This window comes from Bos javanicus, chromosome 7, assembly GCF_032452875.1.
Source record: "Bos javanicus breed banteng chromosome 7, ARS-OSU_banteng_1.0, whole genome shotgun sequence".
In the NCBI taxonomy this organism is placed as follows: domain Eukaryota; kingdom Metazoa; phylum Chordata; class Mammalia; order Artiodactyla; family Bovidae; genus Bos; species Bos javanicus.
This window is the reverse complement of record NC_083874.1, coordinates 93,009,058-93,026,976: the sequence shown is the minus strand read 5'-3', so window position 1 is coordinate 93,026,976 and position 17,919 is coordinate 93,009,058. Positions and strand designations below refer to the sequence as shown.

The 17,919-nt window shown below is 37.8% G+C and overlaps 1 protein-coding gene across 6 annotated transcripts in view; it reads left to right on the top strand.

Annotated features, from left to right (window-relative positions):
- ARB2A (ARB2 cotranscriptional regulator A) overlaps positions 1–17,919 on the top strand; it is a 422,536-nt gene that overhangs the window by 37,451 nt on the left and 367,166 nt on the right. For 4 of the 6 annotated variants that reach the window (XM_061424395.1, XM_061424389.1, XM_061424390.1 and 1 more), the window contains exons 2-4: positions 690–813; positions 10,771–10,872; positions 16,073–16,173. In XM_061424395.1, coding sequence (XP_061280379.1) covers positions 708–813; positions 10,771–10,872; positions 16,073–16,173 — 309 coding nt within the window. In that variant the 5' untranslated portion in view covers positions 690–707. The remainder of the gene's footprint in view (positions 1–689; positions 814–10,770; positions 10,873–16,072; positions 16,174–17,919) is intronic. The other 2 variants (XM_061424392.1, XM_061424394.1) reach the window with 1 other exon arrangement.

The following is a 17,919-nucleotide window of genomic DNA, read 5'->3' as shown; positions in this document are numbered from 1 at the left end:
TGTAGTTCAAATGTTTTCCCTTTGGCCAAAGCAGAGCAGAATTAGATTTAAAAAAATTTTAACTTTATATTATAATTGTTTGTTGGGGTGCCGTTTATAGACTGTGACTTTCAGACATTGAGTTTGACATAGTTTTTTTTTTTTTTTTTTAAGGGCTGTTTTTTTTCCCCTTAAATTTGCATTTTGAATTATACACTAATGGGTAGTATTATGTATGTTTTTCCTTCTGCCCGTCTGCATGTCCCAGAAAGAAAATATTCTGACCTGGTACGTGACATATGCTTGCAGTTTATTTTAAAAGAAATTTCAGGTTTTGAAACTACCTGGAAGTATTTTTTTTTAATTAGATATTGGGGAACTATACCTAATTAGTCAGTTTAGCTAAGTTCAGTTCAGCAGCATTAAGCATATGTGTATATAAGGTATTGTGTTTGGTGATATGGGAGACATCAAGATGACAAAGAGTTGATACCTTTATCCTGGGGCTTGTAATCTGTTAGCTGACCTAGACAAATACATAAATAACGGTAATGCAAGGCAGGCTATGATAAGTACTGTGGTAGAGACATCAACAAAGTGCAGTGGGAAATCAGGATAGAGAGATTAATCCCAACTGGGAGGATCTAGGACCTTCTCATGGAGTAGGTAGGACTGAGTAGAGCTTAATTTATTGCTTTCATTCATTCTAGACTGTCTTCTGAAGATTGATGTCTATTTCCTTGAGCTCTTTAATTTTGTTGCCAATTTGGATAAGCATGGCACAAATCCAGCAGGGAGGTCCAGATGAAAAAGAAAAGACAACAGCACTCAAAGGTACATACTTAATTTGCTTTTTCAGGATATTTTCATTGTGCCTAATGAAGGTGCAGGAATATTTAGGTGACCTTACATTCATTTCCATTCTAAAATAAGAATATCTGTAATCTATAATTATTTATGTCCGTCACAGTGACCACCTCAATGTCTGAGATATAGTATGTACTAGGTAAATAAATCATAAAGTCATGTGATTTTACAGCCGTAAGAATTCTTAATGCTTTTCTTATTCAAGGTCATGTATTTAATGGTAAAACTAATACCAGAGATCTCTCGAATCAAGCCTAGTGCCCTTTACCATATTTTTGTTGTTTGAAATGTCATATTGGGTTAGAGTAATGATCTGTCTAATCCTATATTCTGTCTTTGTGGCATTGCACTAAGAATATTTTATGAGAAGCTCTCTGTAAGAAGGAATCTGCTTTAGACTTTCTTTGGGAATTTGGGTGCCATTTGTTAGATTAAGAAAAGTGTGAGGAAAGCAGGTTGTAGACATATTAAATAGTAAACTGAGATGCCACTTAAATATCAGGCTGGAGAAGTTTGAGTGTGGAGTTTGGGAAAGTATTTGGGCTGGAGATTAAAGCTTTGGGAATTATTAGCAGAGAGGTAATATTTAAAGTTATGGACCTAATTGAGATCATCAGAGATTGCAGTGTAACCAGAAAAAGTCTGAAGACTGAAGTGTGGGTCATCTCAATCTTAGGGACAGGAAAATGAGGAAGAACTAGTAGTAGACACTTAAAATGATTTCTGATAAGACAGGCTGCAGGCTAGGAGCGAGAGAAAGATCCTGAACACCAACTGAAGAAAATGGGTTTAATTAATTTAATTATGATTATAAACCAGGCTTCGCTGGTGGCTCAGACAGTAAAGAATCTGCCTGCAATGTGGGAGGCCTGGCTTCGATTCCTGGGTTGGGAAGACAACCAACTCCAGTATTCTTCCCTGGAGAATCCCCATGGACAGAGAAGCCTGGTGGGCTACAGTCCATGGGGTTGCAAAGAGTCGGACATGACTGAGTGGCTAAGCACACACATAAACCAGGCTAGATGAGGACTGAGAGTTTACTTTTATATTTAACAGTGTGGAGGTTATTGATGGTCTTCACAAAGAGCTGTTTCAGTGAATTGAAGGAAATGAAAGTCATATTGGAAAACTTTAGTTAGAGAATAGGAAGAAAGCAATTCGCAGAGTCGGACGCAAGATAGCAACTGACCATACACACATGAACTGTTTTAAGAAAAAGGAGAGATATGCTCTAGATGGGAACAAATATTTGCAATTCAAATATCTTGAGAAGGCAATGGCACCCCACTCCAGTGCTCTTGCCTGGAGAATCCCATGGACGGAGGAGCCTGGTAGGCTGCAGTCCATGGGGTCGCAAAGAGTCGGACAGGACTGAGCGACTTCACTCACTTCATACTTTTATCACTGGAGAAGGAAATAGCAACCCACTCCAGTATTCTTGCCTGGAGAACCCCAGGGACAGAGGAGCCTGGCTGGCCGTGGTCCACGGGGTCGCAGAGAGTCGGACACGGCTGAAGTGACTAAGCACAGCACATATCTGACAAAGGACCTTTATCCAATGTATATCAAGGTCATCAATAATCAATAATGGGCTTCCTAGGTGGCGCAGTGGTAAAGATTCTGCCTGCCAGTGCAGAAGACGCAGGAGATGAGTATTCAATCCTTGGGTTGGGAAGATCCCCTGGAGAAGGAAATGGCAACCCACTCCAGTGTTCTTGCCTAGAGAATCCCATGGACAGAGGATTCTGGTGGGCTACAGTCCATAGGGTTGCAGAAGAGTCAGGCATGACTTAGTGACTAAACAATAGACAACGCTATGAAAGGTTTTACTGCATGTATGTACGCTGCTGAGATAGACCAACACACTCAGAATAATAGTTAATTTACAGAAGAGGATAAGGAATGAGGGAATATGTGTGTTTTCATCCAAATAGATTTGCTGGGTTTCCACTTGGAAAGGTTTTGTCTACCTTCAATCTTACCTGATAATGTGAAAATCTGATGTCTCAAGTTGTGGTTCCAATTTAAACTTCCACAAGCAGTATATAAGAAATCAGATTGGTTTTCTGGATTTTAGAGGTTGTACAGTGATGTTAAAAGCATATGGGTAGTCTAAATATAGTAATAAGGTTATAAATATAGAACTTTCTGAATTCAAACTGAGGTTTTCCTACTTACCATGAAACAAATTGCTTATCTTTTCTGAATCATTTTCTTCACTGGTACAATAGGAATATAAATGCTTAGCACATGAGCTTGTAATGATGAATGAAGTAGTCAAGTTGAAAATATTAGAAGATAAAATGGCAAATGTTAAATAAAGTGTATCTTGGAGCAAACTGACAGAATACATAAAATTTATCCCTCAAACAGTCCTATTTATCAGTTTTTTTCTTTTATGAGCTATGCTTTTGGTATTAGGTCTAAGTACTCTTTGCTTAGCCCTGCTTTATGAAGATCTTCTTTATGTTTCCTCTAAGAGTTTTATAGTTTTAGATTTTACATTTAAACTAATGCTGTGTTTTGTTTTAATTTTTATTTAAGAGATGAGCCTTAGGTCAAGGTTTGTATTTTTTGCCTATTGATGTCCAATTTTACCAGCACTATTTGTGGGGGAAAAAAAAATCTTTGCACTATTGAATTACTTCTTCATCTTTTGAGGTTCTCTTATTTAGTTCCATGTATCTGTGTCTGTCTCTTCTCCAATACATACTCTTGATTACTGAACTTAAATAGTAAGTCTTAAGTTTGGCTAGAATGATACTCCCAAATTCATTCTTATTATTTGGCTTTTCTAGGTCTTTTGCCTTTCCATATAAATGTTAAGAGTAAAACTGTCTATGACTGTAAAAAAAAATAATTTCAGTTCAGTTGCTCAGTCGTGTCTGACTCTCTGCGACCCCATGGACTGCAGCACACCAGGCCTCCCTGTCCATCACCAACTCCCAGAGCTTGCTCAGACTCGTGTCCATCAAGTCGGTGATGCCATCCAATCATCTCATCCTCTGTTGTCCCCTTCTCCTGCCTTCAGTCTTTCCCAGCATCAGGGTCTTTTCAAATGAGTCAACTCTTCACATCAGGTGGCCAAAGTATTGGAGTTTCAGCTTCAACATCAGTCCTTCCAATGAACACCCAGGACTGATCTCCTTTAGGATGGACTGGTTGGATCTCCTTGCGGTCCAAGGGACTCTCAAGAGTCTTCTCCAACACCACAGTTCAAAAGCATCAATTCTTCAGCACTCAGCTTTCTTTATAGTCCAACTCTCACATCCATACATGACTGCTGGAAAAACCATACTTTTGAATAGACAGACCTTTGTTGGCAAAGTAATATCTCTGCTTTTTATTATGTTGTCTAGGGTGATCATAATTTTTCTTCCAAGGAGCAGGCGTCTTAATTCCATGGCTGCAGTCAACATCTGCAGTGATTTTGGAGCCCAAAAAAATAAAGTGTGGCACCGTTTTCATTGTTTCCCCATCTATTTGCCACGAAGTGATGGGACCAGATACCATGATCTTAGTTTTCTGAGTGTTGTGTTTTAAGCCAACTTTTTCACTCTCCTCTCTCACTTTCATCAAGAGGCTCTTTAGTTCTTCTTGGCTTTCTGCCATGCTGCTAAGTCACTTCAGTCGTGTCCAACTCTGTGCGACCCCATAGACGGCAGCCCACCAGGCTCCCCCATTCCTGGGATTCTCCAGGCAAGAACACTGGCGTGGGCTGCCATTTCCTTCTCCAATGCATGAAAGTGAAAAGTGAAAGTGAAGTCGCTCAGTCGTGTCAGACTCTTCACAACCCCATGGACTTTCTGCCATAAATGTGGTGTTATCTGCATATCTGAGGTTATTGATATTTCTCCCGGCAATCTTGATTCTAGCTTGGGCTTCATCCAGTCCAGCATATCTCATGATGTACTCTGCATATAAGTTAAATAAGCAGGGTGACATTACACAGTAAATAATTTACTTGCATTTTAATAGAGATTGCAGTCAAGCCTATAGATGAACGTGAGGAGAATTTACATCTTTACTAGAATTGACGTTCCAATCCATGAACATGGAGTATCTGTCATTTATTTAGATCTTAGATTTCCTTCATTGACACTTTGCAATTTGCATTATATAATTAAGTCTTTTACATATGTTATTAGATTTGTATTATAATTTTAGAGTGATTATAAATGGTATTGTGTTTTTAATTTCAATTGTTACACGTTTACTGATTGTTTATGGAAATACAGTCAAATTTTGTGTGCTGATATAGTCTGTGACTTTTTGAAGTTGCTTATTTTTTTCAGAGGTTTTATTGATAGACAAATTGGAGTTTTCTATGTAGACCATCATGTTATTTGCTTATTGGGCAGTTTTATTTCTTCATTTCTCATCTTGCTTTTTTGCCCTGGCTAAGACTTCCAATGCTATGTTAAATAAGAGTAATTAGAACGGACATTCTTTCCTTATTCACTAGGTAATAGTGAGTGGTGGCACTCCCGTTTTCACCCCTTAATTTCTAGACCTATGAGTTCTGGCTTTGGGAGAAATGGCACTATATGTTGGACACTGGTTCTGAGTATATACTGCCTTCTGGAGAATCTTGGTCCAACCCTGCAAGATTCTGTCATCCAGCTGGCCCTGTAACTGAATCTTCAGAAGGCAGTCCACCATTCTGTCAAATTAGCCACTTCAAGATGGTGAGGACACAGTAAGAAAAGTGAGTTCCATGAGCATGGGCCCACTGCTGCACTTCTTTTGCTGTGATGTGAGTTTCTTGATCAGAAACAATGCTGTGTGGAATACCAGGATGGTGGATAAAGCATCCTGCAAGTCCACAGATAGTTATATGTGTCAGAAGCCTTGAGTGCAGGGAAGGCCAATCTGTATCCAGAGAAAGTATCTAATCCAGTAAGAACAAAATTCTGCCACTTTGATGATGGAATTGATCCAGTGTAATTAACCTGCTTCCAATTACTTGGCTGATCACCCCCAGGACATGTGCCATGTTGAGGACTGCCATGGTGGTCTCTGCTGCTGGGATATTGGACACCCAGCTGTGCCGGTAGCCAGGTTGGCTTTGGTGGGTGCAGGTTCATATTTTGAGCCCACACATGACCTCCAACCCTGCCACAATGGCCACTTTATTCTTGAGCTCATTGGGTGATGACAGATTTGACCAGGGTAAGGCCGACTGGTGTCCACAGAAAGGATCATCCTGTGCACTTGATTTTCAAAATAGTCCTCTGTTGAGCTTACCTTTTAGTGAGTATTCACTTGGGATGCTAATATTTTCACATTCTGTCGGTCATTCAGAGAGGTCTGTCCACATACCTCTTTTCCACGTTTCCTTGTCACCAATTTTCTGATCGTGTTCCTTCCAAGTCCCTGACCATCCAGCCAAACAATTGACCACATGCCCATGAATCATTTTATAGTCACTCATGTGGTCATATCTCTTTCCATAGAAATGGAACAACCAGGTGCCCTGCTCTCAGTTCTGTCCACTGGGAAGATTTCCCTTCACCACTGTTATTTAGGGATGTCCCCAAAGGGGCCTCTGATGCTTCCACTGTCCACTTTTAGGTGGCGACTGAGTATCATGCAGAACCATTGCTGATCCAGACTCGAGTTTTCTCTTCTTCTGCCAGCTGGTGAGGCTTTAGGTGCATGCTGATGAATAGAAGGCGGTGTCGCAGGAGTGGAGACCATAGGCATATGGGCTACTCCTGCATGTTACTTATTTTTGTCTTCAGGGCCTGCTCAGTCCTAACCTCATACATACCACTCCCTATTTGATGATGGAGTGCTATTGTACACACCCAACTTTAATACTTGGTGTGTCAGTTACCACCTAGTTCATGATGCTGCTAAGGTCTCATGGTAAGCTGGCAGCCTGTGGTTAAGTGTTCAATCTCCACTCAGGGCCAGTAGCAGGCCAAGAGGTATTTCTCAAAAGGAGACTAGTTACCTGCAGTGGATAGTAAGGCTTTGTGACAAAATCCTGAACCTGTGCTGTGAAGGCAGGAGAAGACTGATGTCCTAGCTTGAAGACAGTCATACAGAGAGTAGGAATTCTGTCTTACTCACCATTTTTGTTCTACTCAGGCCTTCAGTGAATTGGATGAGTTCATCTGTATTGGAGGTAGGGGGCAACCTGCTTGACTCAGTCTGCAGTTTCAAATGTTAATCTCATCCAGAAATACCTTCATAAACATGCTCAGAATAATATTTAACCAAATATCTGGGCACCCAGTCAAGTTGACACATAAAATTAACCATCACCCTATTCATTTGTCTATGGAAACTTTGGTTGCTTCCGCCTTTTGGCTGTTGTGAGTAATACTGCAGTGAATAGGGGTGTACAAATATATGAATCTTTGTTTTCAGTTCTTTGGGGGTATAAAGTGGTATTTTTATCCAGTGACTTCATATGTTTAGTTGAAGTTTAGAATTCTAGTTGCTAAATGGCTTTAATGACCAGACATGTGTTTTAGAAAAAACAGTGGTTACATCTGTTGTATATTTAGGTTATAAGGATTCAGTTGTACTGTATTTTATAGGAGATTGAAGGGATTTTGCATGGAAATGTTCTACTATACTTATTTTTACCTAATCTACTGCCTTTGGAACCCAATTTCTGCAAAATGCAGGTATATAGCTTTGTTTTCCTTTTACAAAACAGAAAAATAATTTCTGACAGTTTCTCTCTGAGTCTATTCAGTCGGCTTCCCTGGTAGCTCAGCTGGTAAAGAATCCGCCTGCAATGCAGGAGACCCCGGTTTGATTCCTGGGATGGGAAGATCCCCTGGAGAAGGAATAGGCTATGCAGTCCAGTATTCTTGGGCTTCCCTGGTGGCTCAGATGGTTAAGAATCCACCTGCAATGCGGGAGACCTGGGTTTGATCCCTGGGTCAGGAAGACCCCTGGAGAAGGGCATGGCAACCCACCCCAGTATTCTTGCCTGGAGAATCCCGTGGACAGAGGAGCCTGGCGGGCTACAGTCCATGGGGTTGCAAAGATTTCGATGTGACTGAGCGACTGAGTACACATACTCAATGCCAATGAAATTAAAAATATCTACATCTAGTTCTCTAATGGACAGAGGAGAAGTTTGAGGAATGCATGTTTTAGTTTAGTTATTCATTTTATCATTCAGAGGAACTTTCTGGTCAATGCAAAAGCATATTTCTGTATTCAGAAGAGTTTATTCTTTTTATAAGGTAATGAAGAGAGAGGTTAGACTATATTAGAGCTTATACAGGACATAGAATAAAAGTATAGGGATTTTGAAAGAGTACTGACTTAGATATTGGAGAATAAATTTATTTTTTTAATCCCACAGTACTATTAAGGTATAATTTTGGGCAAGCCATTTTATGTCTCTGGGCTTATTTCCTTGTCTCAAAGACAGTGAAGATAACATGTGCTATTGCTTTATAGGGCTATGATGGTCAAATGAGGTATAGTATATGAAGTCTTTAAAATGATATATAGATGTTACATGGCATTTTATGATCTGAGCTGATAGAAAATGAATATTAGACATAGTACAGATGCTTATATTTTGGATGGTTTTGTGTGTATCTGATTAAGAGGATTCTAAGTTTTGAACTGTGGAAGATGACGGTGAAGTAAAGGAATTCAGTTCATTGGAAGGAGAAAAGTGAGAGTCTTCAAGCCAATTTTTGATTAAAAAAAATACTTTAATCAATTTTGCAAAGATTTACACATTGTTCAGAACCTTACTAATGAATCAGAAATTTGTCAGCATGTACGAATTTGCCCCAGTATGCATACTTTGTGACATTTTTTATTTTACTAGATAATTTGCAGATTTTTTTTTTTAATAAACTTGCTTGTATGTTGAAGATGGTATATTTTTGTGTAAGTTGAGGTTTATCTGATGCAGTAGTTTGAAGAGTTTTAAACAATGACTTTTTTTTTTTTTTTTACAAGTTTTTTGGTATCTTATCTTTGTATCCCACAGAGAGAGACTAGAGACTGGAGGTAGACAAACTATTTTTTCCTCTGGCATATTTTTATGATCTGTACAGATGGATTTATTATATCTCTGTAAGTGAGAGACAGAAATAAAGTGTTACTTCTGAGACTCTTTTGTTTTAAACAGAGGCCGGGGTCGGGGGTGGGGAGTTGCTGGTTTGCTATACTAGGTGTCCTGGGAGTTTTTTCTGTCTTCAGGAACTTGAGTTTGAATGAGAAAAAAAATCTCAAAATCTAAACTTAAAAAAGAAAATCTTCTGAGAGATAAATAAATTTGAAGCTTATCTTTTATTTGTTCCAAGTTTACATATGACACGAAGGTGACATATAGTGAGAATTTTTCCTCATCCCGTAATAACCTATAAGAAACTGTTAAGTACTGTTGACAGACTGATTTGAGGCTGGGGCGGGGAAAGTGCAAGATACGCCTGCAACACCGTGTAGTAACAGGAAATAAGAAAATGCTCACAAAATAAAGAGATGAGACTGAGGAGCCGGGATGACTGTTTGCAATGTAGTGACCTGGATGGAATCCTGGAACAGAAAATGGAAATTAATGGAAAAACTGGTGAATAATATCTGGGCTTAGTTAATAGTAATGTACCAACGTTGGTTTCTTCATTGTAGCAAATGTAGCATGGTAAGGTAGAATGTTAACAATAGGGAAAACTGAGTATAGACACTATCTGTACTATCTTTCAGCTTATCTGTATCTAAAATGATGCAGAAATAAAATGCTTATTTGCAAAATATTGTTGACAGTCTTTTATTATGTATAGTCAAATGATGTGAAGAATGGAAACTGTTTTGTGTCAGCCTGTTTTCTCCAGTTAGCGTGTTTCATTTTACTATTGTTATTTCCCCTCTAAAAGTAGAAAAATGAAAACAGTGGAAACAGTGAGAGACTTTATTTGGGCTCCAAAATCACTGCAGATGGTGACTGCAGCCATGAAATTAAAAGATGCTTGCTCCTTGGAAGAAAAGCTATGACTAACCTAGACAGCATATTAAAAAGCAAAGACATTACTTTGCCAACAAAGGTCCGTCTAGTCAAAGCTGTGGTTTTTCCAGTGGTCATGTATGGCTGTGAGAGTTGGACTATAAAGAAAGCTGAGCACTGAAGAATGGGTACTTTTGAACTGTGGTGTTGGACAAGATTCTTGAGAGTCCTTTGGACTGCAAGGAGATCCAGCCAGTCCATCCTAAAGGAAATAAGTCCTGAATATTCATTGGAAGGACTGATGCCTGGCTGAAATTCCAGTACTTTGGCCACCTGATGTGAAGAACTGACTCACTGGAAAAGACCCTGATGCTGGGAAAGATTGAAAGCGGGAGGAGAAGGGGACAGCAAAGGATGAGATGGTTGGATGGCGTCACTGACTTGATGGACATGAGTTTCAGTAAGCTCCGGGAGTTGGTGATGGACAGGGAGGCCTGGCGTGCGGCAGTCCATGGGGTCGCAAAGAGTCAGACACAACTTAGTGACTGAACTGACTGATGCTATATTACTATTATTTAGGTTTTTAAGTTCCCTTATTCATAGCAGTAAGATTTGGTGATCTTTAAAAGTCATATTAATATCTGAAAATTTTAAAAATGATAGAAGGAGGTTAATAAGGTACAAATTAGTATCTGTATATTCTGAAGGGAAAGAAGTTCATAATTAATCATTGTGGTACATAGCATCTGAGTTGTGGTTGTTTGGAGAATTACAGTTTTGAAAGTACTTATGTTATATTGATACTGTATGTCATCACAATGAAGCATTTTGGTAACTTAAAAAATTATAATGAGAATCTTATCATTTAAGGCAATACATAAAAAGTAACCTAACAGAAAAAGAAAAAAAAAAGTTAAAATAATGTAAGATACCATCTTTGTTATTAATTATGAAAATAAATATAAGTAAATTTCATGTCATTTCTTTTCTAGATTTATTATCTAGGATAGATTTGGATGAACTAATGAAAAAAGATGAACCACCTCTTGATTTTCCTGATACACTGGAAGGATTTGAATATGCTTTTAATGAAAGTAAGTGGTGTATGCTATATATATGCAAGATTTGTTTAACAATGCTAATAGAAAATAAACAATCCTAAACTTTTATTTGCCAGCTAGAAAGTTTTGTATGTTTCTTTTGAGAAATAATATCTTATCCTTTCATGATGAAATTCTTCTGTCAAGTAAAAGAGCCAAGTAATAATTTCCCATACTTGTCAAGTCACTTAAACCAATGAATATGAATTTAATTTAACTTAGGTATTTTCAGTCTTGAGGGTTCAACTCCCTTGTATCCAGCTGGAACTCCCAATTAATAGTGTAGAAAGATGCTATTATTTCACATGTTATTTAAAAGATGAAGTGACTGGCAATAATTATCTGTGACACTATTTTAAAACATAATACTTGATTCCATTATTATTTTTTAGGCAACATCCTTATTGTAAAACTTCATTAAGTTCTGAATAAAATAAGCTTGGGACTTGGAATAAGGTACCATAGATTGCAAGAATGTTTCTTACAGAAAGAACCATGAAACTGGATTAATAATACTGTAATACTTGAGGGGTAATGTTATTACAGGCCTGGTAGCATTTGAATTGTAGCTGTCTGTTGTACTACATCAACTGAATTGGTGATCTGTCATCATTGTGTGTGTGTTTTTAAAAATTTTACATGGATTTATTTTATTCTATTCACATTGACTCTTGTCATACCACCTACAAAAAGTGCAAAAGCACAATCAGTTTTCTAATACCAGGTCAGAGCCAGGTTGCAGAAGAGGAACTTTACGGTAAGTTACAAGAAGAGTTCAGATGTCCTGTCACTTGATGTACTTGAAGCTGTAAATATTGCCACCGGAGAATCTCTGGTTTTTTGCAGCGTCCATACAGTTCCTGCCAATGAGGCCTTCTTAGATTGATGTGTCTTTGCAGTATCAGTTATGGGTGTTAGAGCTTATAGGGATAGTATCTGTGTACTAGAATATTAACTGAACGTATTAGAGGCATATTAGAAAGGATTAGAACATATTAGAAACTGATCTCTTTTCTGATATTAATTTGCATGCTTTATCTTTTGGCAAAGTATGTGTGAGTAGTAATATTTTGTTTTTAAAAGAAATTTTTAAATTTCTTTATAGTTTGATTAACAGACTCTAAAGAACTTCAGACTGACATTGCTCCTGCCCCTTTGAAACAGTGACCAGATTCCTCTTTCAGGCCAGGGATGGGGGCATGTGTTGGTGGTGCAGATGCATCATAGAACAGTGTTTGCTTTATGAATAGAAGACACCAGTGTTCATTGAAGTCTGCCTTTCATCTTCCTTGAACATTTCTTAAAGGAAATGAAAAACAAAGAAGCAATACACTTTTCTCTCTCACTTTCTTATCAGATCTGTTCACACACACACGTCTTTGCTTATATTTTACATTCTTGCATGCACATACTCACTCTTGGGCACACCTGCACCTTTGCAAATGCATGTGTGCTTCCATGTACTTACACTGAATGTGTAAGCACCCTTGCACACACCTATCATGTATGTTTTTTAATATCCTGAACATTGTCTTACATATGGGCAAAGATTCTTGCATTCCAAGGAGAGAATGCCACTTTTATGGATCCTATTTTTAGCACGATGCAGTTCAGGGTTGAATTCACGGTGAATGTTGAGTATTTTTTTGAAGATGTGAGGATTTGAAACCAAGAAACTAGTTTCAGTATTAAATCCCTAAGAGAGCAGTCCTATCTTAGAATCTTCAGGGACTTTTTTTCAGGGTTTATAATGCAAAACCTTTCATGAAAGCTTTGAATTGAAACTTTCATTGGCTAAAGCTTCTAAATTTTTCTAAAGAATTTTAAAGTTCTTAGTTGGGTAAAGAAGAATTAGGATACAGAGTTCACTCTAAGGAAAAAGAAAACTGTAACAAAGGGGAAGAGATTCTTTTTACCTGCATCAAACTGATACCTTGTTCTTTCAAATCACTGTGCCTTTTCAAATACTCTTTGTGTTTAAAGTGCCTGTTTAGCCGTTCTCCAGTTGCAGTTGGTATACGGCCCGGCTCAAGTGCCTTTGCCTTGAAAGATGAAGGTGAAGGCTTTTCACCTTATACCCTCACTCTTACTCCCTATATACTTTGGTGCAGTACTGTGAGAAATCACGCTTTTGTATCTCTCTCTCTCTCTCACACACACACACACACACATATATATATATAACTCAGCAACAAACTGTTTTGAGTTTGAAGCTTGTCTTCCATGATGGCTGATTTTTATTGGATTCTTACTGTTGTCAGAAAGTGTCTTAAATATTTTCAGTTTATTAATTCACATAGGTCATTGATAGCTTATCTTGGGTCTCAGACTCAACCACCAATCTGGTAAAATATATGGATAAGCTTTTCAAAATAACATACATTTGGTTATACACTGGAGATTTTACAACTGATTTTAGGAGACTCTAAAATGTCCTAAATCAGACCTTTGACAGTTGCTAAAGAGATTTTTCCAAACCTTTGAGAAATACTATTTGCAAATCCAACTGTAAGTGATCCAGATTATCTTTTCTGGTTAAGAATGCTTACTCTCTTTGCCTCTTTATCTTCTTTTTACTTTTATACTAGTGTTAGTAGTTGGCTGTTTTGGCAAAGCTCATTTTTCCTAAAATATAAAAATCATTATCAACTTGTGAGAATCATTATGTTCAAAATGAGTAGAGAATTAAGAAAAACAAACAGCAAACCTCTCTTTGAGATGTAGATATATCTACATCTAACTACATAAACTCTCTCTCGGTAAGTCAGTTCCCTTTCACACAACAGTCCCATAGAAAATACATTTCAAATTTTAGCTGTAGCAGTATTACACATTACTATGTGCCACATGCCTTTAAGGTTGCTGTAGTCAAAATCACAAATGTCAGATTTGCAGATACCTTCAATTCATTTGTATTGGTATCCTAAATGGGAATTTCCCTGTCCTCAAAAGAAAGACATAGATGTACCTTATAATGTATATGGCATCATCTGACCATAAATGAGTGTTCGTTATGGTGATCTAGTGCTGTGTCTCATGTTAAGTATTAAAAAACTTTAGAAATAAGAATTAGCACTTATATTAAAAATACAGAGTATGTGTAGTAAAACTGATTCATAAAAATAATGAGATAGTTTTACTTAGAGTACTAATGTTTCCTGGATTTTAGCTCTGGTGCCATAGCTTTCCTTTCAAGTCTTTCTTCACTCTTGCAAGCCCTCATTGGATAAAAATCAAATACTAATAACTCAGTTTAGCTTGACCATGTACCTCTTCTGCCACTCCTAGGATAAAGGATAAAGGCTAAAGTTTGAGGCTTCTACTATTTGATTTCATGTGTTCTCCACTGTTGTATTATTCAATTAGTCTCAGTACTCTCTTTGTTTCTGTTAAACTGGGTTGTTCACCATTATTTGAATTTACCATCTTTTTTTTTTTTTCAAAATTATGTTTTCATTGTCTGAGAAGAGGAGAGGGAAGTTGTTAAAGCACTTGATCTGTTATCGTTTTTCTCTCCTGAATACCAGGAGAATGCTTCTGGGGAAACAAGACAGGTGGCTTGGTCTGCCATGAGGAGAATCCTTCTCCATGAAGTATTTTGAACAAGTTAACTGGTTTGGTATTGCTTACAGTTAAACCTATAATCTGCAGATATGTAATTGCATGTTTCTTTGAAAAATACCACATGAGCAGTACAACTCTCTGGCACATAAAGTAGAAGTGTTTATAACCAGCATGCTTACAAATGTGTGCAGTAATTCACATGCCCCACTTAGAGACATCACCTGTTCTGGACCAGAGCTGGACCAGAGCATGCTATCCAGTGAGAAGAGAAGACTGGGAAGACCCAGCCAGGCTGTTGCAAACCACTCCCAGCTTTGCCTGTGCCTTTTGGTTGCTTCAGCCATTGAAATTATTAATAAAGTTATTTATTGTCAGTATAGTCAGTGAACTTTGTGAGTTTGTCTTGACAGTCTTATCAGGTCAGTTTATTTCTCTTCCTCAGTTCTTGTCTCCTCAAAACAAAAATTTGGAACAGACTAAAGGGTTTAAAACAACAGACAAGTCACAATTCAGATTGGCTCAAGCAGCAGATCTTTTGTTAGACAGATACTCCCAAAACGTGGAAGCCGGCCGATCCCAAAGGAGTCATCGTAATGATCCCTGTTGATTTCCCCTTTTATACTTCCCGTCTCCTCCTTTTGATTGTGCCCTGTGCCCTGTGCAGAATAGGGCTTGTACCCACCACCAGTCAAGAAAGGGAATGCAACTAGGCATACGTTCAAGGCCGATTGACAATTGCAAGTTATATAACAACAGGCTGTGTTGCGTGTGTCTTCCTATAATTCAGTCTGCTGTAATCAGATGTATATGTATGTGTAGAATATTTATGCACCTTCAATAGGCTCCTAGCTGCTTAAGGTTACTTGAGGAAGCCCCCTGGAGTTAGTTTGTATCCACTGTGTGCCTAGGGCCTGGAGTTGGAACAGTCTTTCTGGTGATTTTTGTAGCAAATCTGTGAGCCCCACCTGGGTGTGTCTGAGAGGGGGTTTAGAGATCAACTTTCCTCCTTTTCAGCTAGGTCACCCCTTGTTGCTGATGCCTAACTTCCTACCTAGCAGTCTAAACCTGCGTTGGTTCACTGTCCCTCTCCCATTTCCATTTGCAATCGTATTTGTATTTCAAGCCATTTGAGAAATTTCACTAAAACCTTTGAACCTATTCTAGCCTATAGGGATCCTTCATTTTTCTAAACTCATTTTAGACTTTATGTGAATTGCCTGTAGCAGTTTTTTAGATTGTTGACTTCATTCTTTGTAAAAAGTTGCTTCACTTTTAAATATTTATGCTTTTACTCCTCAGGTAAACCTCTAAGCTTAAGAACGGGGACCATGTTCATGGCTGTAGCTAGCAAAAATCTTCATATGTTATAGGCCTTCAAATATTGTTAATTTGCTTTGGGTTAGAGAAATGAAGATGGAAGACATAGCTTTTGAGTACTTGGGTCCTTCTTTTATACTGTGTATATCTTTGCACTATATGGATATTTAAAGAAAAATAATGAAAACAATGAAAATGTCCTGAGACATTAAATTTTTATTAGACATTATTTATTATGCTTTACATATTATTATAAATATACTCTGAATCATAGCACTATTTTAACAAATAAACTTGTTTGTTTGTCTTCTAGAGGGGCAGTTAAGACACATAAAAACTGGGGAGCCGTTTGTTTTTAACTACCGGGAAGACTTGCACAGATGGAACCAGAAAAGATATGAAGCACTGGGAGAGGTATGGTTGTATATATGATTTAACCTTGTTATTTATTCCAATTTTAAATAGTCAGAATAAAGGTTTAAGTTGAAGCAGTACATGTGTTCTCTCTACAAAATGGTTCAAAAAGCTTTTTGTATTTTTTTTTTATTTTTAGTGGTAGCGTTAGAAACATAATTTCAGTTTAAATTTATGTTTTTACACAAATTTTTTCATGACCTTAATGTTTTATAATGAATCATTATAAGGGGAACAAATTGATGCTAAATTTTATTTTTTTTTTAATGTTTTTAGGAGGTTGAGTCCTCTGCTGTGCCAGGAAGAATAAGTCTTCTTTGAAATGCTTATCTAAAACAAAAAGCACAGAGTTACCATTGTTAATTATGTGAGGTGATGGATGTGTTAATTATCCTGGTCTTGGCAATTTTTCTTAGAAATTTCCTGGCAATTATAAAATCATCTTATTGTGCGTTTTAAGTATATACAAATACAGTTACCAGTTATTACCGAAAGTTACAAAAAAGTGTTTATCTATAGGAAGAAAATTGCTATTGGCTATAGACTACGTATCTTTGACTTGATGAAGGATTAGGCCTTGGGAAACATGACATGCCTCTTTAATGCTACCCCTGGTGGAAACTTTGAAAATGTCATCTGTCATTCGAGTGAATGTTTTGTTAAAGCTCCGAGTTTTACCCATTGGTGTCGTGCTGCTGTTGCTCAGTTGCTCAGTCATCTCAAACTCCTTGCAACCCCATGGACTGCAGCACGCCAGGCTTCCCTGTCCTTCACTGTCTGCCTTAACTCATGTCCATTGAGTTGATGATGCCATCCAACCATCTCATCCTGTGTCGCCCCATTCTCCTGCCCTCAGTCTTTCCCAGTATCAAGGTCTTTTCCAGTGGGTCAGCTCTTTGCATCAGGTGGCCAAAGTACTGGAGCTTCAGTTTCAACATAGTCCTTCCAGTAAATATTCAGTGTTGATTTCCTTTAGGATGGACTGGTTTGATTTCCTTGCAGTCCAAGGGACTCTCAGGTCTTCTCCAGAACCACGATTTGAAAGCATCAGTTCTTCGGCACTCAGCCTCCTTTATGGTCCAACTCTCAAATCCGTATATGACTACTGGAAAAACCATAGTTTTGACTATATGGACCTTTGTCAGCAAAGTGATGTATCTGATTTTTGATGTCATAGTCTGTGTTTTTCATAAAATGCCTATGAACACATTTGTTTACTGTGATAACTAGACAACTGCTTTATTTCTATAAAGAAAAGCTGAAAGTTCTATTTATATTTTGGCTGTCTAATAAAAGTAGTCAAAATGAATTATTTGGTTAAACAGTAGCATAAAGAATATATGAAATTAAGTTTTTCTTTTCTGGAATACAGCTTTTCTTGGATCTCTTCTGAACATCTTTGAGCAAAGATGTTGATAGCTTTTGTTCTGAACCATCTTTTTTAAGATGTCTGATTAGGAAGCAGACTTAGAAGATAGAGATTGTGTCTTCTTTTAGCGCAGAGGACAGATTTGTTTGATGTCCAAGGAATTTCATGGTAGGGAAGATCTACTGAAGAAGGAAACAGCAACCCACTCCAGTATTCTTGCCTGGAGAATTCCATGGACAGAGGACCATGGTGGGCTACAGTCCATGGTGTTGCAAAGAGTCGGACACAACTGAGCGACTAACACTTTAACTTTACTTTAATGCCAGTGGAGAGTCACAGAAGTTTTGACTATGACCCTCATGGTAAATCTGAAGACA